General features: G+C 41.8%; 1 protein-coding gene across 1 annotated transcript in view; it reads left to right on the top strand.

The window, feature by feature from the left end:
* Positions 1–6,801: 6,801 nt before the first annotated feature.
* Positions 6,802–24,052, top strand: part of LOC113902492 (multidrug resistance-associated protein 4-like) — a 276,118-nt gene continuing 258,867 nt past the window's right edge. Inside the window, 3 exon segments of the mRNA XM_027557827.1 lie at positions 6,802–7,209; positions 17,297–17,407; positions 17,955–18,075. Coding sequence (XP_027413628.1) covers positions 7,154–7,209; positions 17,297–17,407; positions 17,955–18,075 — 288 coding nt within the window. The 5' untranslated portion in view covers positions 6,802–7,153.

The following is a 24,052-nucleotide window of genomic DNA, read 5'->3' as shown; positions in this document are numbered from 1 at the left end:
GTTAGCATTATACAGCATGTAACCTTTTCAGCGGAGAAGACAATGGCACCCCAATCCAGTACTCTTGCCTGGAAAATCCCATGGATGGAGGAGCCTGGTAGGCTGCAGTCCATGGGGTCGCTAAGAGTCAGACATGACTGAGCGACTTTACTTTCACTTTTCACTGAAGTGACTTAGCAGCAGTAGCAGCAGCAGCCTTTTCAGACTGACTACTTTCACTTAGTAATGAACATTTATGATTCTTCCATGTTGTTTCATGGGTTGGTAGCACATTGTGTGTGTGTGTGTGTGTGTGTGTGTGTGTGTGTGTGTGTGTGTGTGTGTGCTGAATAATTCTCCATAGTCTGGATGAACTAGGTTAATTATTCATTCACCTATTGAAGGACATCTTGGTTGCTTCCAAGTTTTGGTAATTATAAATAAACCTGCTATATGTACTTTACAGGTTTAAAATTTTTGTTTCTCTTCCTTCAAAGTTAAACATATAATGAACCATTACTTCTAATATGCATGCAAACCAGACTGAATAGGTACCTCCTTTCATTTACTTTATGCTTTCTCTATATTTACATTAGTTACATTATTTTTAATATTAACATATTCATTTTTTCCAACTTCCATTTACTTTGAACAATTCAGGGAAGTGTAATAAAACACAAATAGATCTACAAAGAAGTGCCATCACAATACAGAGATGGTTGTTCTGTGGAAACTGAACAAGTTGACTGATAGGCAGAGATGGATGGCAATGCTTGATAGTTGCTGGATGAAAGTCTAAATTTGAAATAAGAATAGTGATTTCATGGTAGCTGAGGAAAAGCTGCAGTCCCATAGGACACACACATGTGTACTAGAAATAGTCTGGCTGTTTGTTTAAACAGTAAAGACTTGTCACCTGGACATTGAAAAATGATAACTGACACACACATATTTATCACTTGGTAAAAGGGAGAAAACGTTTGGCCCAGAATTTGGTCTTTGTTTACAGAGTGGCATTTCTCACAGGATACAAGCAAGTTGACCGTATAGTTTAATTCTGAACTTTGCATGGGTTCACGACATGGGGTTAAATGTACCCTTGCAGATAAGCTCATTTGAAGAGGAGGCACCTCAGGCTTTCTGACCAAAACTCCCAGCTTTGGGCCAAAGGCCAGCTGCCCTTTCTCATTTGCTTCTTATCCAAAGCTACTGCCTTATCTTGCAGCCACAGAAATATGACATGAACTACAACTTAAAATTTTTGTAATAGTCATGGTAAAAAAGTAAAAAGGAACAGGTGAAATGGATAATAGTAAGATATTTTTAAACCAGTATGTTCACAATAATATGGTTTCAACATGTAATCAATGTGACAAATCAATAATGAGAGAAAAATATTTTTACACTGTCTTTGACATCTATTGTGTTTTGTATACATATAGCACACCTCTGTTTTGACCAGATGCATTTGAAGTCCTCAAATGCGTTGGACAACCCAAAGTTTACAGTATTATTAGTTAGGACTTCTATGGATGCAAGGGAGTGAATACATTTCTCAGTAATTAGAAGGATGGTTTTGGTAGGTGTCTTGGTTTGGGTTCCCCAGTAGCAGACCCTGAGACAAGGATTTGAGTGGAAGTAGTTTATTTTGGAAGTGATCTCAGGAAAACACATTTAGGGAGTGGAAAAGTGATATACAGAAGGAAGGAAGTCAATAAAGAGTGTGTTAACAAACAAGTTACAGCTTGGACTACTGGATTCCTTCTTGCTGGGTCACCATGGGAGAGAGAATTGCTTCAACCGATTGGCAACACACTAGGGCATTTATTTACCAACTCCCCATTGATTGGTGGCTGAGGGTTGAATCCAGGGGTTTTGGCTAGTCTTGCATGTGGCCCCAATATGCTCTATAAGCATAGAGCTCCCAAAACAGTGAGCTGCCTTAATTCTGGAGGAATGTCAGAGGATAGGAGCTGGAACGTGACAGTTTCTGCCCCAGCAGTCACACTGTCCAAGGAGGGATCCTGCTAGTCTCAGGAGCTCTGGAGGCCTGATGCCAAGCCTCTCCTTTACATCACTCATCTTACTTATGTATCCTATCCCTGGCTTCTGGATCAGTCTTGCCACACAGTGGGTGTTTAATAAATAGCTCTTCACTTTCCTTTGGGTACCAGCTTTATTCTTTTAGGCATGTGTGATCATGCTAAGTCACTTCAGTCATGTCCGACTCTTTGCGACCCTATGGACAGTTGCCTGCCAGGCTCCTCTGTCCATGGGATTCTCCAGGCAAGAATACTGGAGTGGGTTGCCATACCCTCCTTCAGGGGACCTGCTCAACCCAGGGACCGAACCTCCATCTCTTATGTCTCCTGCATTGGCAGGTGGTTTGTTTAACACCAGCGCCACATGGGAAGTTTTTTTATTCTTTCAGGCTGCTCCATGTAAATGGGGCACATAGCTACCAGCAATCATGGGTCATGTCCTTATAACTCCCTCACTAGAAAGGAAAGTGAAGTTTTCCCCTTTCTAACTCCAGGAAATACAAAACCAAAAAAGAACAGCCACAAAAATATCCTCAAGGAAGAAAGCCAATTGGCCTAACATGGGCCTTTACTTTATTAAGTAAATAAATAATAGTATGGGTCATGTCCTTATAACTCCTTTGAACAGAGACATAGCATACTATTATTGGCTAGATCTGAGTGAGATGTCCATTCCTGAGGTTATGGTGGTGGATATATTATGGGAATGTGGAGTGACAATGAAATTTTAACCATATTCAGAATATGGTTACTCACTGGAGTGTATTTAAATTGTGAATCCTTATTGAACAGAGACATAGCATACTATTATTGGCTAGATCTGAGTGAGATGTCCATTCCTGAGGTTATGGCGGTGGATATATTATGGGAAGGTGGAGTGACAATGAAATTTTAACCATATTCAGAATATGGTTACTCACTGGAGTGTATTTAAATTGTGAATCCTTATTGTCTTGATAGAAAAATGCTTGAAGACCAGCACTGTCTCAGCTGAGCCATTTTAGTACTGCTCTTATATCTGCTGCAGATTTAATGTTTGATGCTTTGACTATTTGACAGAGATACCATAGATCATTTAATAATTTATACTTCTGTTCAGTTCAGTCGCTCAGTCGTGTCCGACTCTTTGCAACCCCGTGAATCACAGCACGCCAGGCCTGCCTGTCAATCACCAACTCCTGGAGTCTACACAAACCCATGTCCATCAAGTAGGTGATGCCATCCAGCCATCTCATCCTCTGTTGTCCCCTTCTCCTTCTGCCCCCAATCCTTCCCAGCATTAGGGTCTTTTCCAATGAGTCAACTCTTCGCATGAGGTGGCCAAAGTATTGGAGTTTCAGCTTCAACATCAGTTTTCACACAGTTATAAATTTGCATCATATGTCCCTGAGGTTTTTCTGGGAATGAATCAAGTCCAACAAGATTGAATCCCTCATTAGATGCTGTCTCATCATTTCCACTAGAATCAGTGGCTGGCTGCATTAACTCAGCATAATGTATTCAGTGTTCATCCATGTTATAGCATGCATCAGTATTTTATAAAATGCCAAATAATATTCCATAGCCCGTAATACCATGTTTTATTTGTCTATTTATCAGTTTATGTACCCTTGGATTGCCCTGCCTCCAATTCACTTTTTCCTTTTATGAATAGTGCCACTATGACATTCATATGTAAGTTTTCATGTGTACATGGGCTTCATTTATCTGCCTAGGAGTAGAATTGCTGGATTATGTGGTAACTTTGTGGCTGTACCCCCTTACGTTCCCACTAGCAATGTACGAGAGTTCCAATTTCTCTACATCCTTTCCAACACTTGTTATTATTGCCTTTAGTTATAGTACTGAACATTTAAGATCAGAAAACACATGCAAATATAGACCTTAATACATCTTCTCTGTTTGTAACCTCCACGCCTGGCTTTGTGGTCATGTAGCTAAACATGAATGGAATGGTTGGAATTTCCATTCCAGTGAATGGAAACCTTTGGTTTGTATGTTTCTTTAGGTTTTAAAAAGTACATTTACACATTATGAGACTCACAATAAACCTACAGGGAATACAAAGAGTGGCAATTTCCCATTTTAGACCTTAGATGGGCTAGGTCAGAAAGGTTAAGTAATAAGTGAAGCATCTAAAGCTCTGGTCCCCTGGCTTCATGTTGAGTCTTCTCTATACAGTTCAAAGCTGGATTTTAACATCTCTTCTAAGTATCATATTAATGTTCAGAAAAGAATGCTGAGAAGTTTCAAAAGATCTTAGTTAAAGCAAAAAAGACAGCAGAAGCTGAAGGGACAGAGTGTATTTGACAGTTTGCAGATGCTAATTATGGTTCTGAGATAGTTGTGGGGACTGGAGAGAATAGTCTGGGGAAGCCTGATACGGGAAGTCACTAGGCTTCCAACTTCAGCAAGAGATTTAAGAGGACTGTAAATCAGGTGAAGTCGGGTTATGTAAACTGTAGATTGCATTATCTCAGAAAGAGCTAACACCAGAAAGTAGGTAACTGTTATAAATTTCAGCTCTGTTTTCATTTTTTTGCAACAGAAAATTTTAAACATGCATGGAATATAAAAAAATAGTATAATAAATCCTCACAATGCCCATTGATAGAACATAATCAACATTCTGTCATTCTTACAAGTTGACTTATAAAAATATTTGAATACATTAAGGCTTTCCTTAAAATCATTTTCCCTCCAGCTTTATTGAGGTATAAATGACAATTAACAAAGTAAATATTGAAGATACAACCTAATGACTTGATACACATATATGCTCAGTTGCTAAGTTGTGTCCAACTCTTTGCAACCTATGGACTATAGAAAATACTCACCACAGCCAAGGCAATCAACATAGCAGTCAATTCACACCTTAACCATTTTCCTTTTTTGTTTTTAATGTTGAGAACTTCCAAGATCTCTTCTCGTAGAAAATTGAAATTTCACATTACATAATTGTTGACTGGAGCCACATTTCTGTATACCAGTTCTCCAGAACTTACTTGTATTTTGTAATTGAAGCCAAAAGTCATTATTAAAAAGGGAAATTATCAAAGAATAGCAACATGATCTTGTGATAAGCGCCACAAACTTTGATCTTTCTTCATTTAGGGTGGAAGGGAAGAAAACTGCTGAGCTGGTAAGATGGCCACACAAATAGCTACATACTTATGGGTGGGAGCCCAACATTTTGTTCATTCAGTCCTGCAGTCATTCGTTCATGCAAATAACACATTCTAGGCAGTTTTGCTGCACACTGTCCATCCACCAGTGAGACTGTCATGCTGGACTTGGGCTTGAGTCCAAATCAGGAGTCATCATTTAATGCATCTTTGAAGACTGAGCATAAGTGCTGTCCTTGAGCCTCATCTTTCTCATCCATAAAATAGGGATAATATATTGCTGAATAGGGTGTTGTTAGAGTTAAAGGTGAGGGAAGTTCCTCAGAAATATGCATGACCTGTGTTCTGTAACATATGCCACTGTTACTTGTCTAGGCCCTGAGCTCATGATGAAAGAAATCATGAGACAGCCTCTCTCTCCTCAGATTTCCCTTTCCCAGTCTAAGAGGGCAGCAACAAGTTCACAGAGGTTCCCCTGCACAATGCAGCATGTAAAATGCCAGAAAGCTGCCCCCATTAACACCAGGCATTCATCTTCCAAAATCATCTGAGTTCCTCTAACTTCCTGTTACTTTTCATTAGGTCTTGCAGCTCTACAAACATAATCTGTGCTAAACCCTGTTGTCCGAGGTAAAAAAAAAAAAAAACAAAAAAACTGTTAGAGTTTGGAGCAAAGAAAGGTTTATTGAAAGAGTCAAGCAAGGAGTTCATGCTCAAAAAAATCCATACTCCCTGATGGATTTCAGGGGAGAGTTTTTACAGGGAAGGTGAGGGAGAAAGTGCAGTGTAGGCGATCACCTCCATCATTATTCTCTGATTGGTTGATGATGAGGTAACAGTGTCCTGTCAAGTGTTTAACATCTTCGGTCCTCAGGCTCCAGCTGGTGTGGGGCTCCCTGCTCGTGGTCATCATGCAGTTAACTTCTTCCATCTGGTGAGGGTTTTAGTATCTGTAGAACAACTCAGGAATGTGCATCAGACACTGTCATCTATATGATCTAAATCCTTCAGGGAAGGACTAAAGATTTTGTAATTGCTATATGGCTGAGCTATTGCTTAATATTTTTTTGTTGTTGTTACTACACATTCACATTCTTTCAATCATTAATTCTTGAGCCAGCCTCCTGTGGCTCAGAGGAGGCCTGGGAGATTAAAGCTTTTCTCCAAGCAAGAGGGGCTTCCCAGGTGGTTCAGTGGTAAAGAATCCACCTGCCAATGCAAAGAGAAGCAGGATTCAGGCTAGATCCATGGTCCAGGAAGATTCCCTGGAGGAGGAAATGGCAACCCACTCCAGTGTTCTTGGGTAGATAATCCCACAGACAGAGGAGTCTGGTGGGCTACAGTCCATGGGGTCGCAAACAGTCGGACAGGACTGAGTGAGCACTGCATGCACAAACAAGAGGCAGGTAGAGGGCATGGGGTGGGATCTAGCCCAGGAAGGTCCCTGCTCCATTACAACTGGACACCCTCCTATAGCACCCTTATTTGGTCTTGATGAGGGCAGAGTGCCCAGAGCAAGGGCTGCTATCTCCTTGTGCCAGCTTTCTCTGGGTCTTCATCACAGCTGAGGGAACGTTTCTGATGCAGCCTGCCCCTCCCTCTCCGTCTTCTGGGTGGGGGCCCGGGCTCAGAGCGCGCCCTTTGGTAGAATTTGCAGCCCGGTGCCCAAACGTAGGCGCCTCTGTCCGGTGCCTTGGGTGCCGCAGTTTCCCTAAGTGGCTCCATCAAGCGCGCCTGCAGCCTCGCCTCACCTGCGCGGCCCCCGGCAGAGCCCGGCTGGCTGCCCCTTGGTCCTGCTGCCCCTACCGCTCCCAACTCCAGGCCCCAGGGGCAGAGGCACTGAGCGGGCGGCCCGCCCTGTGCTCCACTCCCTGAAGCAGGTGGTTCTACCTCCCTAAGAGAGGACCGCGCTGTGTCTGAGCCTCCAGCCTCCCCGCCGGCGCCTCCAGGAGCAGCTCCATCACCAGAGCAGCGCGATCCCGGCCCGCGGCCGCCTCCACCTGCAAGATGCGGAAGCCCAACCCGCTGCAGGACGCGAACTTCTGCTCGCGCCTGTTCTTCTGGTGAGAGCCCGCCTGGGCTGTGGCACCTCCGCCGTCGTGGGGCGGGTGCTTGACGCCGCCCCTGCGCTTTTGGGGACCGAGGAGGGGGGTGGTCGGGGCGAGGGAGCGCTTTCCGCTGGCGCCCTGGGCACCTGGCTGCTTGTAGCCCGTGGGGCCACGTGGTCCCTGGCATCTGGTGAGCCCGGGAGAGGGAACTCGTGGTGGGGCTTCCTGACTTGTAGCTCGCTGCCCCACCAGCAAACTCCTTAGGCCCTAGTAGGACGGGGAAGCGGGTGAAGTAGGAGGGACGGCGAGTGAAGCAGGAGGCAGGGAAGCTGAGAACCCAGGCTGCCCAAAGGGAGTCTCCTGCCAAGTAGGAGAAGGACTGGACCACCTCCTCCACCACTCCCCACACACCCAATACCACACACCCACACTCCATCCTTAGCCGGCTTCCCCAGTACTGCTCAGGAATTCGCAGTTCTGAACTAAAGCGGCATCCTTATTTTTCCCCTAAGCAAGCAGTTTATGAACAGCTTACTTTATCCAATTAGTGTCCTGCACTGTTACCATCTTCCAAGAACGTCCCCATTTCCCCCATATTCCTTAGGTGACAGCTGAGTTCCGCCTGCACCAGGCTCCCTCATCACTGTGCCTATGACAATGTCTCCCTTCCTCCCTCCCTCTCTCCCTGTACATCTCTCATTGCATTTTCTGGTATCTATTTGTGACAAGTTTCGTGTGTGTAAAAACACTTGTTTTTAATGTAATGAATGGGGATACTATTCTTGAACACGTTTTGCTTTTGCCTGGGACACACAGCCAGGACTGGAGTATGTATTTGAACAGCCCCTTTCTCTATTGTGAATATCTCCACTTCCACATTTGAGGACTAAACCTTGCAGATGTAGTCCCTGAAACCTGTGGGATCTTATGCAGATCTTTAGCCTTCAGAGAATCAGTGCATGGTCTTGATGCAGGTGGTCCTGCCCAGGAGTCATTTGGTCCTGAAACCGCTGAAGGGTCCCTGAACTGTGAGGAAACACCAATAAAAAACGCTGCAGAGAGCTGAAGCTCTTACCTGAAGTCTTCATCTGATAGCTGGGACCTTTATTTTTTTGGGCTCCAAAATCACTGAAAATGGTGATTGCAGCCATGAAATTAAAAGATGCTTACTCCTTGGAAGGAAAGTTATGACCAACCTAGATAGCATATTAAAAAGCAGAGACATTACTTTGCCAACAGAGGTCCATCTAGTCAAGGCTATGGTTTTTCCAGTGGTCATGTATGGATGTGAGAGTTGGACTGTGAAGAAAGCTGAGCACCAAAGAATTGATGCTTTTGAACTGTGGTGTTGGAGAAGACTCTTGAGAGTCCCTTGGACTGCAAGGAGATCCAACCAGTCCATCCTAAAGGAGGTCAGTCCTGGGTGTTCATTGGAAGGACTGATGCTAAAGCTGAAACTCCAATGCTTTATTTTGGCCACCTCATGAGAAGAGTTGACTCATTGGAAAAGACCCTGATGCTGGGAGGGATTGGGGGCAAGAGGAGAAGGGGACAACAGAGGATGAGATGGCTGGATGGCATCACCAACTCAATGGGCATGAGTTTGAGTAAACTCTGGGAGTTGGTGATGGACAGGGAGGCCTGGCATGCTGCGATTCATGGGGTCGCAAAGAGCTGGACACGACTGAGCAACTGAACTAACTAGGCAGGCCTGAACCTCTGGATTTTAATCCCTCTTTGGTGATTATTAGGTCTTTTGTTTCTGGAACCTAACCCATTCATCTTTTCCACAAAGTCTGATACTTCTTTTATGGGACAGCCTAAGGGATCCCCAGGGAATGGGAGCTCCTATGCTTGTTCTGATGGTGGTGTATTCAGTGTATAGTTACGTCTCTTGGTCATTTGGTGGCCCTTAAGGAAAGAGGGGCTTAGAAGAAGGAATGTGGGTGTGGTTACTCTAAATAATACTGAAATAGTCAAACATCTGCTTAAGGCAGGGCAAGCAACTCTCCAGGCACCTTCTGTCTGTGGATTTTCAAAATGTGTGTGTGGAAATGGGAAGATAAAGACTTCTCATTGATCTTGGTAGACACCCATTTCCAGTTTTCCTGCTGGAAGGAGAGAAGCTATTACCTCTTATTTCACACTTGAAGTTGCTGAAGCAGAGAGGTTGAGTGAGTTGTCTACCAGCACACAGCTAGAAAGTGAAAGAGTTGGACCCCGAATCGGGCAGTCTGGCTCCCTGTGTATGTAACTGCTGTATCGAGTAGGTTCTATTTGTGTACTTGTTTGTATATGCACAGAGAAGCCAATTCCAAACACACCTTTGGTCTTATTGGCAGGAGTCAATCAAGGGAAGTTCTTAAAGCTCTTGCTGTTGGAGATGATGCCTGTGAACCATCTCTATAATCAAGCTTTAGGGCGGCCCTTCTCAGAGCTTTCAGACCTGCTCATCCTCATCACCTGGGAGTTTGTTAGACATGCACCCCCCCCGCCCCCCCCCCCCCCCCCCCCGCCCCCGGCACTCTTTCTAGACCAATTGTGTAAAGTTAGAAATTCTGAGGGTGGGGGTTAAATAAGCTCCAGGTGATTCTGATGGAAGGTTGAGACTGGCTTCTGCTTTCAGCCACCCCTCCCACTGGCATTACTACTTCAATGTTAACTTTTAAAAGGGGTCCAGACTTTGTGAAGTTAGTTGTTGAACACCGTTTCCAGCCTGTACGTAAAGTCTGAGGTACCCTCATGATTTCCTTGTGTTCCCCACTCGCTGCCCTGGGGAAAGCTGACATGAGCCCAGGCAGGAAGTACTGCCCAGAGACAAAGTCCGCCTTGTAGAGAAAAACTGAGTTTTCGTCTTCTCATTGGGTGTTTGCTTTTCTTCTCATATTTCACCTGCTTTCTAAACTTGCAAATGATGCCAGTAACTAGCTTATTGTCTTTATACAAATGACCTCACTGGAGTTTTAGTGTTTTCACAGCACAGGTGGGACTTAGGGTCAAAGAGAAGGCATACGTTATGGCTATAGGTAATTATTGTGGATTTTAGAAATTTCTGCAATAAAATGAAAACTATAGAAGAAGAAGTGAATAAAAGTTTATTTCTATTAGCCACGTACACTCACTGATAATTTGGCTGTAGAAGTAGAATAACTGGTGAAAGCCGAATTTTGTTCCATCAGGTTTGCCCTCTTAAAAACTGCTTGTGTATTTATTTCACTGCTATTTGTGAGTACCTGAATTACATTTCTAATGGGACTGAGGTTAAAAATGTCAAACAGTTACTTATTTATTGTTGTCCATGCTGGGTCATCATTGCCGCTCTCGTGCTTTTCTCTAGTTGTGTGGTGACGGGTGGATACTCCCTAGTTGTGGTGCATGGGCTTCTCTTCTTATGGAGCACAGGCTCCAGGGTGAGTGGGCATCAGTAGTTGTGGCTCATGGGCTTAGTTGCTCCATGCCATGTGGAATCTTCCTGGACCAGGAATCAAACCTGTATTCCCTGCATTAGCAGATGGATTCTTAACTACTGGACCATCAGGGAAGTCCAATATCAGTTTTAATAAGAATTTATTTGATTTTTAGAGTTGGAACTTTATTGACTATTTGTCTTTCTTTGAATTGTCTATTTCTTTGAATTGTCTCTTCGTAGACATTTTTTCCTATGAGGCATTTTTATACTTGAATAATTTGCAATAGTGCATATAATACTTTTTCAGATTTTCCTTTGTTCTTTAAAGGTTTTAAATTAGATATGATTAATTATATTGAACTTTTCTTTTTTTTATTGAACTTTTCTTTTTAGCTTCTCCTCTTGCTTTTGTAATATGTCTTTTTTAAAATCCTAGCATCCTCTATATCTCTGTAAGCATTCTATTTTGGCTCTCTTTTCTTATTTAATTTCTAACAATAAAGACAACTATATATATTTTTTATTATTATTATTAATAATATTTTATTTATTATTTATTTATAATTATTATTAAATAAAATTTATTAATATATATATTAAAAAATATATATTTTAGTATTTGGTATAAGATAGACCTCATTTTCCCAAACAGCCCATATTCCTATCATGGTTTGCTGAATGACTCTTCCTTTTTCCCATTATTGAAAATCAGTGGCACAATTTTTGAACCATGCCCAGTCTGTTGAGACTTTCCCTGGCAGTGTCCCCACTGTCCTGCACTGCAGCCTTGGGGTTGTGCTCTGCATTTCTCCCACCACCACCCCCATCCCAGAAGCAGCAGGTTGGGGGTTAGTGCAGGACCTATCCCCAGAGATGAGTGTGGAGCGGGGTCTTGGACCAGATGCATTTGGCCATCAGGGAATGGTTACATCCTTACTCCACTGACACTGGCCACATCTCAGTCAGTAAACTGTCCCCTTGCAAAGGGAGTGTGGGTGTGGAAACTGCCACTAGCATCAAGTCAGACTCTCCAGAGAGACTCATCAGAGAAGCTGACATGAAGAGGGATATGAACTGGCCTAGTGCTGAGATGGTTTAGGGAGGTTGGTGCTGTTAGGCTGTCAGTAACTAATGATTGTGAATACACAGAAATGTTTAATTTCAAGCTAGGATTCTTTGCACCATTTCCAGAATACCACTTGTTCCTCATTAACAGTGAGAGATCCACATGTTGTAGATGGAGGCTGGGTGAGCTCTGCCAAGTGCTTTTTCTGGTCTTGACCTGTTTCCTGTAAGCATTTAGTTTGTTGAGTTTTGGTAATTTTATACAATAACTACAGTCTCAAGCAAGGTGTAGAACATCCCAGAGGTATGGTGTGTCCTTGTGGAAAACTAATCTGCCTAAAGATTTTATCTCTTGTAGTTTTTTCTTGATTTTTTGGGATCTTGATCGTCCTACCTCATCATCCTACCTCATCATCCTGAGAGGTGTCAATTAGAGTCCATTCAGATGTGTCAAAGGAATAAGTTGCCTGAGTCTTCCAGGGGTCCCCCATACATGTTGACCCCCTTTCTCTCTGTTGACATGAAACAAAGAGGGTATCAGATATTTCTCTGCAAAAGATAGGCTTATGGGATCAGCAGAGAATTATAGTTTGAGGTTTACAACTATGGAGAGCTACATGCAAGTCTTCAAAGGGCCAGGGAAAGAGATCACTATTATAGAGGGGAAAGGAAGTTGGCAGGTCTGTTAAACAAAGATTCCATGGCGTTTCACTGACTGACTGCCAGGAAAGAAGCAGAGTCTTTGTTCTTCCTGTTGGGTTCTGTCATTGTAACTGCATCTGTCAAAGTTATCAGAGATTTTCTACTGGGGCCTAGTGGGATTACTCAGGATCTCTGTCATGGTGACAGCTGCTCTTTTTCTGGTGAGATGTTTTCCTGTTTAGAGCAACACTGTCTTCTCAGGTGATCCCCTCAGAAGCCTTGGGAGGTGTTATCTCCACATGTTCTCCTCAGTTTCCAGAGGCCAATACTGAGATGTTATGTGGCTAGTTTGTGGTCATTCAACCAGAAAGTGACAAAGTCTAGACTCTAACACAGGAAGATTTCCAACTGAGGTACATCATGTGCAATTTTTTTCTCATTACATTTTTTTAAATTGTGGAAAAATGCACAAAACATAAAATTTACCATCTTGACCATATTTAAGCATATGGTTTAGCATTGTTAAGGACATTCATGTAATTTTGCAAACAATTTCCAGAACTCTTTTCTTCCTGCACTAGTGTGGGGGGAAGTGTCATCATCTGGGCACATCCCAGTGCTAATTCTGAGTGTTTTCTGTGGGGAATGACTGTAGGGTAAATGGCCTAACATGTTTCAAATCTGTTTAGTGGTAAAGCTCACTGACTTATATACTTTTGTTTTGGAAGGAAATTGAGACATAGTAAGACATAGTAAGGGTCACTGAGATGCTGACCCGGAGTGGAGAAGTGGAGGAGGGGGCACAGTTGAGGCCCTGGGTCCTCAGAGCCACTGTTGGGATTAGGATCCAGTCTTCTGTCTCCTGGATTGGGGTTCTTTGGAGGTGCCAACCTACCAGAGTTTGTAAAAGCTGAAGCCCAGTTTCTCTTATTGCTTCTTTAATGATTCATGGACATTCATGCATTCAGTAAATAATTCTTGAGCATCAATTCTGTATACATACTGTCCTTGGAATAATGGAATAAAAGAAGTTTGATCTCTGCTTTCACTGGTTATTATTGTCTTACCTTGAAATTTTCCTTACCCAGGAAAATGGTGTTAATCTTTGGGCTATCTCTACATTTTATTATCACTTAAATAATGCCTAATGGATTTGAACAGGGTTTGAGGGGTATCCTGTGTATAGTTAACTGTTTTTTTTCCTGTTTATAATAAGTAATTTGCAGAGAGAGAATTTGAGATTATATGGATACTGTCTTCCACATCAAACTTTCACCCACTGGTTTTAACTTCCATTGATAATTTTCTGACTCCATCACTCCTTTTGTGTTTGTTTGCCTCTGTTTGCAAGAGCATTCCTTTCTTTCCTGTTAATGTACAACATGGATTCAGAGATCCTTTCTTTATTTAATTTGTTGTTATTCATTGCCACTTATTTGTTTTGATTCTCAATGTATCCCCGATTTGTCTAGCAAAAGTCATTCAAGCTGGCTTATCTGTCCTTTCTATACAATCTCATGACTCTTTCAGGGCTTCCTTATTTTATGGTGCAAGTTGTTCCTTGGACTTTCTCTGCCTGTAGGTCTTAGGCTGTAGACAGTGAGGCTTTTGCCGGGATTGCCTGGGGCTCTGCTTACCAGGGCTTGTACTAGTTATGAGCAGCCCCCACAGAAATTCTCCTTTTGGAGCCAGTGTTGTGGCTTGACTGGCTCTTGTGGTTCTTACGATTGTGGGACACGTGTCAGCAACAACCATCAGGGGACTTTGAAAGGATGAGGTGTATCACTCATTCACGTGTCATGGAGGGTACCAGACACACCTGGGGTGACACTGGCAGGTCCTGAATAGAGAGAGGGCATGTGAGTAAGTCTGGACTTGAGATTCTGCCTTTTGGGGGTTGAGGGTGGGGTGTCTAGGATTTTGATGGTTCACTCTTTATTGCTAAGTATGCTAAGTCACTTCAGTCGTGTCAAACTCTGTGCGACCCCATAGATGGCAGCCCACCAGGCTTCCTCGTCCCTGGGATTCTCCAGGCAAGAACACTGGGGTGGCTTGCCATTTCCTTATCCAATGCATGAAAGTGAAAAGTGAAAGTGAAAAGTGAAAGTGAAGTTGCTCAGTCATGTCCGACCCTCAGTGACCCCATGGACTGCAGCCTTCCTGGCTCCTCCATCCATGGGATTTTCCAGGCAAGAGTACTGGAGTGGGGTGCCATTGCCTTCTCTGTCACTCTTTATTGGTGAATTTAAAACACAAGAGCGGGAAAATAAAGTGTGAGAAGGGAGAATCAAGCAGTCAGCAAGATAGTCTGTTATCAAGTCAACCAGAGCTTTTTCCAAGCGGGAACTTCATGGGTGGGGTGGCCTGGCTGTTTATCTAGTTGTGTAGGTGGCACATGTTCATTGGAGGTGGCTGTCTTCGACAAGGATGTCTCCAAAGTTTAATGTCTGGCTTTTATATTATAATCAAAAAAGCTAATTATCAGGTGCTTGTATAAACTGCCCCAACCTTGGAACCAGCTATTTCTTCAAGGAGCCTTGGCTCCTTTTAGAGAAGAAGGGTATCAGAAAGTTAAGATCTGGGTGAAGGGTCCTAAAAGGCACAGACTTCCAGTTATAAAATAAATAAGCTATGGAGATGTAATGTCTGGTGTGGTAACTATAGTTAGTAATACTCTATGCATATTTGAAAGCTGCTAAGAAATTAGACCTTAAAAATTCTCACCACAAGAAAGGAAATGTAATTGTGTATGTTAAAAAAACAGAACCCCAAGATCTAAGGACTGGAATGCTCTTTGCTACCAATATGTAATTACTCCAGGGCCTCTCATTGTATAGAATTAGGGTGTATACATAGGTGTGTGTGTAAACACATATGTAATTATTTTTTAAATTTATTTTAGGATAATTACTTTACAATATTATAATGGTTTTTTTGCCATACATCAACATGAATTGGCCACAGGTATACATGTGTCCCCCTGATCCACCCACCTCCCAATTTTTTTCCCCACCCTATCCCTCTGGGTTGTCCCAGAGCACTGGCTTTGGGTGCCCTGTTTCATACATCGAATTTGCACTGGCCATCTGTTTTACATATGATAGTATACATGTTTCAATGCTAGTCTCTCAAGTCATCCCATCCTTGCCTTTTCCCTCTGAGTCCAAAAGTCTGTTCTTTACATCTATGTTTCCCTTGCTGTCCAATATGTAGGATCATTGGTACCATCTTTCTAAATTCCATATATATGTGTTAATACACAGGATTTGGCTTTCTGTTTCTGACTTACTTCACTCTGTATAATAGGCTCCAGGTTCATCTACCTCATTAGAACTGACTTAAATGTGTTCCTTTTTATAGCTGAGTAATATTTCACTGTATATATGTACCATAACTTCCTTCTCTCCATTCATCTGCTGATGGAGATCTAGGTTGCTTCCATGTCCTAGCTATTGTAAACAGTGTTGCAATGAACATTGGGGTTCATGTGTCTCTTTCAATTCTGGTTTCCTTGAGGTGTATGCCCAGCAGTAGGATTTTCTGGGTCATATGGCAGTTTGCTCGGCTTCCCTGGTGGCTCAGAGTTTAAAGTGTCTGCCTGCAATGCGGGAGACCTGGGTTCGATACCTGGGTTGGGAAGATCCCCTGGAGAAGGAAATGGCAACCCACTCCAGTATTCTTGCCTGGAGAATCCCATGGATGGAGGAGCCTGGTGGGCTACAGTCCATGGGGTCGCAAAGAGTTGGACATGACTGAGAGACTTCACTCATTTTAACTCACTCAAAATGGCAGTTCTATTTCCAGTTTTTAAAGGAATCTCCACACTGTTCTCCAAAATTATTGGCTGTACCAGTTTGCATTCCCACCAACAGTGTAAGAAGGTTCCCTTTTCTCCACACCCTCTCCAGCATTTATTGTTTGTAGAATTTTTTGATTATGGCCATTCTGACCAGTGTGAGATGATACCTCATTGTGGTTTTGATTTGCCTTTTTCTAACAGTGAGTAATGTTGAACATATTTTCATGTGTTTATTAACCATCTGTATGTCTTCTTTCAAGAAAAGTCTGTTTAGGTCTTTTGCTCACTTTTTGATTGGGTTAGTTTTTCTGATATTGAGCTGCATGAGCTGCTTGTATACGGTGAAGATTAATTCTTTGTTAGTTGTTTTGTTTGCTGTTCTCCTATTGTGAAGGCTGTCATTTCACCTTGCTTATAGTTTACTTTGTTGTGCAAAATTTTTAAAGTTTAATTAGGTCCTTTTTGTTTATTGTTGTTACTCTGGGAGGTGGGTCATAGAGGATATTGCTGTAATTTGTCAAAGAGAGTCTGTCTATGTTTTCCTCTAAGAATTTTATACTTTTTGGTCTTACATTTAGGTCTTTAATTCATTTTGATTTTATTTTTATGTATGGTGTTTGATAGTGTTCTGGTTTCATTCTTTTACATGTAGTTTACCAATTTTCCTAGCACCACTTCTTGAAGAGACTGTCTTTTCTCTATTGTATAATTTTGCCTCATTTATCAAAGATAAAGTGTCCATAGATGCATGGATTTATCTCTGGGCTTTCTATTTTGTTCAATTGATCTATATTTCTGCCTTTGTGCCAGTACCATACTGTCTTGATGACTGTAGCTTTGTAGTGTAATATGAAGTCAGGCAGGTTGTTTCCTCCAGTTGCATTCTTCTTTCTCAAGATTGATTTGGCTATTTGAGGTCTTTTGTGTTTCCATACATATTCTGAAATGATTTGTCCTAGTTCTGTGAAAAATACCATTGGTAGTTTAATAGGGATTGTGCTGAATCTGTGGATTGCTTTGGGTAGTATACTCATTTTCACTATATTGATTCTTCCTTTTCCATTTCTCTCTTTCTTCTTCTCCTTCTTTTTTTCTTTTTTTTTTTTACAAAGCTCAAGAGTTAGAACTTAATTAGATATGTGTGATTTGTATATCTGTGACTCTCTATTTCTCTTAATTTTTAACAGTTGGCTAAACCCCTTGTTTAAAATTGGTTACAAACGAAGATTAGAAGAAGATGACATGTACTCCGTACTTCCGGAAGATCACTCCCAGCACCTTGGAGAAGAACTACAAGGGTGAGCACAGGCAGCAGGGAGAAGGGGAGGAAGACTGAGAATTTCCACGTGTGGCTAAAGTTGTGTTGTGGGGAGCTTTGCTTTCCTCTGGGTTTTCCTGAGCCTCCTTCCCCTGACACATCACACTTACCCCCCTCAGGCTGACCCTGGGCTTAACACACTTTGGAAGCTGGGGAGCCTATATTCTCTGTGCATTTGTGGAAGTGGAGAGAACCTGCAGCCAAGACCCTGGAGGCTGAACTCTGTCCCTCGAGGTGGGGTCCTTGGAGGAGGGTGTCTGCTCTCCTGAGCTGCTCATGACCCTGTGAATCCAGCAAAGGCTTGGCAGGAACTTGTTTCCTGAGACTGAGACTTTTCCCTCAAGGCCTGTTTTCCCGGTCCTGCAGGGTCTGCACGCTCATCTTTCAGGCATCCAGTGAGCAATTAGCCAGCATTTATGGGGCATCCACAGAGTGCCCTGTAGTAAAGACTTTTCCTCCAGTCTGCCACCTCCCTGTTTTGTCTGGTGGACACATTGTTCTTTACTGTACTTTGTTTCTCATCACAGGTACTGGGATCAAGAAGTTTTGAGAGCTGAGAAAGATGTGCGGGAGCCTTCTTTAATGAAAGCAATCTTCAAGCGTCACTGGAAATCCTATTTAGTTTTTGGAATTTTTATACTTCTTGAGGTAAAAGCTTTTATATACCGTGCATTGCTTTTTATTATATGCAGGTCAGTACTGAGATGGATGGGACCTGTGCGGAGAGAGGCCAGTATTTTAAGATTAGAGGATAAAATGTCTAGAAATCATGATGTAGCCCAGCAGTTGTGTTTATCTTTAGAATGGACAGATGCTTAAAGGATTGGACCTCCAGGGATTAACTATTTTCCTTTTAACAGGTTAAAACATAGTGTTGTGGAAGGAAAAGACATTTTATACCATATTAGGATATTATTGATGCTCAGTGAATAACATAAATGCTGAAAGTGATCCTTGACCAAAAGAATATACTACAAGCTCAAGAAATGTGGTTTGGAGGACGTAAACTTGGACCAGAGCCCAGATAACATAGGACGTTTTACAGGTGCTCAGCAAGTAATTGTTAAGTTGCCCGGTTCATATCTGATAAATGCTTTCCTAAGAAGGGATCGTCATCTCTCCCCTCCTGTGATACCGAACCCATGGCCCTGCATTTGGGCTGGAGCTCCCAGAGCTCCCAAGAGTACACCCTTCCCTGGGCTGCCTCCTTCCCTGTAGGCTGGGTCACCCAGGCCAGAGCTCCCTGTGATGAGGAGCTCCAGCTTCATCATTGAATTGCAGAGACTCCATGCACCATCCATGCTGGTTTCTGTCCCTGGATGTGGGGTGGTTTCCTGCATGAAAGGGGATCCTGGTAGCCTGGCATTAGCAGAAGGTGTAGGAGGGGATGTGGAGTAGACAACCAGAGACAGAAAGCGGTGAGGTCAGTGACCTTTATGACCCTGAAGATCCTGGGTCAAGATCCCCCAGAGAGACAGTTCCAACCTGGGGACACAGTGCCATCAGCCCATCTATTCTGGCTGAGCCTACTCAAGGTCTACTGCAGACCCACTTGGGTGGCTTGTGCTCTCAGTGGTCCCTTAGTTCTGCCATAGGGACATGGGTGGCCTGTGAGTGTGTGAAAGCAGAAGGGATGGAAGATGCAGGTGCTGTGAAAGGGGTGGAGAAGGTGGTGAGTTGTCATAAGTCCATTGTGTTGAGGATAAAGTGGGTGGGCCAGGTGGTTTAGAGTTGGGGGGTGTGGCTCTTGTTTAAAGGTTGTGTTGTACCAAAGGACACTGTGGGTAGCAGGCAGCAGAGTAAGTGAAGTCTGCCCCACACAATTGGAGAGACCAGAGAATCTGTCAGCTCACAGGTGACTTAGTGGTCCTGGGAGATGGAGTCTTTGATGACAAAGGTGGGTTGACCATTGTGTCAGAGAGTGGGGACAGGTATGTGGGGTGGAGTGCCACCTTTGAGAGGGCATTGATGACTGAGATACTGCAGTGCCTTGTGAGGGCAGGGTGGAGTGTTGATTTCAAAGTTGTCCAGCCCAAGTAATACTGCCTGCTGGGGATCTAGGAGGGTGAAACCTCTTTCAGGAGGTTGGTTGTTGGGCAATCATGGAAGAGAAGTGGGAAGTTGAGGACCTGGTAAATGTGGGGGCTCATTTTCTGTAGTATTAGAAGTACTAGTAGCAGATAACAAGAAGGCGGAGGAGTAGGTGGACCTGGAGTACATCTCCCTCCATGATACATCAGGAATACACTTTCAGGAATACATCAGGAAGACACAGAAGTGCATGCAGAACACCAGCTGAGAGTGGACAGGAGTACCTGGCCAGTGGAAAAGAATATATAGAGCCACACAAAACTCGAGATCAAGCCCCGAGGCTTTGGAGTGGGTGCACTGACTCCATGACCCTAATCTACCAGAAAACTAACCCTAGGGAGTATCAAATAGTGAGAACTCACAACAAGGGAAATCACTTGAATACAAGGCCCAGCATCACCCAACCACCAGTAGCACCGTGTGGAGGATGCCTCATTTAAACAACAAACAAAACAAACATACAAACCCAATCATCAGCAGACAGGATTACCACCTCACTCATCCTTGCCCATAAGAGGAAAAACAAACAAAAAAACTCAGCACAGATCTCCCCTATACGAAGCTCACACAAACCACTGGACCAACCTTAGGAGGGCAGAAAACAAAAAGAAGAAAGAATTCAACCTTGAAGCCTGGGAAAAGGAAACCTCAAACACAATAAGTTAAAAAAAAAAAAAAAATGAAAAGGCAGAGAAATGCTACACAAATGAAGGAACAAACTAGAAAAAACAGAAGTCCAAATAAATGAAGAGGAAATAGGCAAGCTACCTGAAAAAGATTTCAGAATAATGATAGTAAAGATGATAAAAAACCTTGAAAACAAAATGGAGAAACTGCAAGAATAAATTAACAAAGACCCAGAAGAATTGAAGAATAAACATACAGAGACAAACAACACAAATACTGAAATTAAAAAATACTCTAGAAGGAATCAATATCTGAAGCAGAAGAATGAATCTGTGAGCTGGAAGATAAAATGGTGGAAATAACTTCTGAAGAGCAGAATAAAGTAAAAAGAATGAAAAGAACTGAGGATAGCCTCAGAGACCTCTGGTACAATATCAAACCCACCAACATTCGGATTATAGGGGTCCCAGAAGAAGAAGAGAAAAAGAAAGGCTATGAGAATATTTTTGAAGAGACTATAGTTGAAAATTTCCCAAACATGGAAAAGGAAACAGTCAAGTCCAAGAGGCACAAAGAGTCCCATACAGGATAAATCCAAGGAGAAACATGCCAAGGCACATATTAATCAAACTAACAAAGACTAAACACAAATAAAGACTATTAAAAGCAACAAGGGAGAAGCAGCAAGTAACGTACAAGGGAAACCCCATACACTTAACAGCTGATCTTTCAGCAGAAACCCTGCAGACCAGAAGGGAATGGCAGGATATATTTAAAGTACTGAAAGGGAAAAATCTACAGGCAAGATTACTGTACCTATCAAGAATCTCATTCAAAACTGATGGAGAAATCAAATGCTTTTCAGACAAGCAAAAGTTAAGAGAATTCAGTACCACAAAACCAGCTTTACAACAAATGTTAAAGGGACATATATAGTCAAGAAATACAAGAGAAGAAAGAAGATCTACAAACTCATTCCCAAACAGTTAAGAAAATGGCAATAAGACATACATATCAATAATTATTTTAAATGTAAATGGATTAAATGTTCCAACCAAAAGACACAGACTGGCTGAATGGATACAAAAACAAGACCCATATATATGCTGTCTACAAGAAACCCACTTCAGCCCTAAAGACACATATAGACTGAAAGTGAGAGGATGGAAAAATATGTTCCATGCAAATGAGAAGCAAAAGAAAGCTGGAGGAGCAATCCTCATATCAGACAAAATAGACCTTAAAAGGAAGATTACAAGAGATAAGGAAGGTTACTACATAATGATCAAGGGATCAATCCATGAGGAAGACATAACAATTGTGAATATCTGTGTAACCCAACATGGGAGTACCTCAATACATAAGACAAATGCTAACAGACATAACAGGAGAAATTGACAGTAACACAATCATAGTATGAGACTTTAACCCCCTACTCACATCAATGGACAGGTAATCAAAACAAAATTAAGGAAGTACAAGTCTTAAATGATAAATTAGATGAGATGGATGTCATGGATATCTTCAGGACATGCCATCTGAATGCAGAAGAATACACCTTCTTCTTAAGTGCACACAGAATATTCTCCAGGATAGACCACATCTTGTGTCACAAATCAAACAGTAAATTTAAGAAAACTGAAATCATATCAAGCATTTTCTCTGAACACAATGCTATGAGACTAGGTATCAATTACAAGAAAAAAAAAAAAAACCTCTAAGAAACACAAGCACATGGAGATTAAACAATACGTTTCTAAATAACCAACAGGTTACTGAAGAAATCAAAAGGGAAATCAAAAATTTCTAGAAACAAATAACAATGAAAACAACAACCCAAAACCTATGGGATACAGCAAAAGCAGTTCTAAGAGGGAAGTTTATAGCAATATAATCCCACCTCGAGAAACATTGAATAGATAACCTAACTTTACACCTAACACAACTGGACAAAGAAGAACAAGAAAATGCCCAAATTAATAGAAGGAAAGAAATAATAAAGATCCGAGCAGAAATACATGAAAAAGAAATGAAAGAAACAATAGTAAAGATTAATAAAACTAAAAGCTGGTTGTTTGAGAAGACAAAAAAAATTGACAAGCCTTTAGCTAGACTCATCAAGAAAAAAAGAATCAAATCAACAAAATTAGAAATGAAAAAGGAGAGGTTACAGCAGAGGATGCAGAGATACAAAGGATTATAAGAGACTATTATGAATAACTATATGGCAATAAGATGGATAACTTAGAAGAAATGGACAGATCCTTAGAAAAGTTCAATCTTCCAAGACTGAACCAGGAAGAAATAGAAATTATGAACAACCCACTTATAAGTACTGAAATTACTGAAATTGAAGCTGTGATCAAAAATCTCTCAGAAAACAAAAGCCCAGGACCAGATGACTCCATGGCAGAATTCTATTAACATTTACAGAAGAGCTAATGCCTATCCTTCTAAAACGCTTTAAAAAAATTACAGAGGAAGGAACACTTCCAAACTCATTCTATGAGGCCACCATCGCCCTGATACCAAAACCAGACAAAAACAACACAGAAAAGAAAACTACAGGCCAATATCACTGATAAACATAGATGCAAAAATCCTCAACAAAATTCCAGCAAACAGAATTCAGCAACACATTAAAAAGCTCATACACCATGATCAAGTTGAGTTTATTTCAGGAATGCAAGGATTCTTCAGTATATGCAAATCAGTCAATGTGATACACCATATAAACAAATTGAAAAATAAAAACCATATGATCATCTCAATAGATGCAGAAAAAGCCTTTGACAAAATTCAGCACCTATTTATGATTAAAACTCTTCAAAAAATGGGCATAGAAGGAATCTACCTAAACATAGTAAAGGCCATATATGATAAACCTACAGCAAACATTATTCTCAATGGTGAAAAACTGAAAGTATTCTCCCTAAGATCAGGAACAAGACAAGGGTGTCTTGTTATTATTATTATTCAACATATTATTATTGTCATGCGAATGTATGTTCCTCGGTTCTTTGTCTCATCACAACAAAGATTTGGAGCAACGGACATTAAAGCCCTCAGCGTGTCAAAGCTCTCGGGTCTTGGACAAACCGTGTTATAGCTCTTAGGCAAATCAGTGTTTCAGCTCTATTTTATTTAGAAGATAGCAGGAGAATCCATCCACGAAGTGTGAGGGCATGCTAACCCAAAGACTCAAAGAGAAGAGAGTGGAGGAGCATGCGGGGGAGGGAGAGAGAGAGAAAGAGTGCACGCATGCAGGAGAGAGAGAGAGAAAGCGCTTTGGCTCCTCCTTTTATATGTTTTTTCCTCCACCTGGGCCTGCCCTATGCAAATTGGGCTTAGCCAGGAGTGCTGTTTGTTCTACCTGAAGTCTTCACTCTGGTCCTCGGACCTTCCTTTGACCTTCCTTTGTTCTATTTTAGTGGGCTTTTCCCTTCCTTTTCTTTTAGCCACCGCCATTTTGGACTCCTTTTCCCTATTCTACCTACCTAACATTATTATTCAACATAGTTCTGGAAGTCCTAGCTACAGCAATCAGAGAAGAAAAAGAAATAAAAATAATTCAGATCAGAAAAGAAAAAGTAAAGCTCCCACTGTTTGCAGATGACATGACACTGTATAGAAAACCCTAAAGATAGTATCAGAAAATTACTAGAGCTAGTCAGTGAATTTAGCAAAGTTGCAGGATACAAAATTGATACACAGAAATCACTTGCATTTCTATATAATAACAATGAAAAATCAGAGAAATTACAGAATCAATCCAATTTACCATTGCAAAAAAAAAAAAAAGAAGAAATATCTAGAAATAAATTTACCTAAGGAGATGAAAGAACTGTATACAGAAAATTATAGGACACTAATGAAAGAAATCAAAGATGACTTAAACAGCTGGAGA

This window comes from Bos indicus x Bos taurus, chromosome 12 (genome assembly GCF_003369695.1).
Source record: "Bos indicus x Bos taurus breed Angus x Brahman F1 hybrid chromosome 12, Bos_hybrid_MaternalHap_v2.0, whole genome shotgun sequence".
Classification (NCBI taxonomy): domain Eukaryota; kingdom Metazoa; phylum Chordata; class Mammalia; order Artiodactyla; family Bovidae; genus Bos; species Bos indicus x Bos taurus.
The sequence above is the reverse complement of the archived record's forward strand: the minus strand, read 5'-3'. Positions and strand labels throughout refer to the sequence as shown.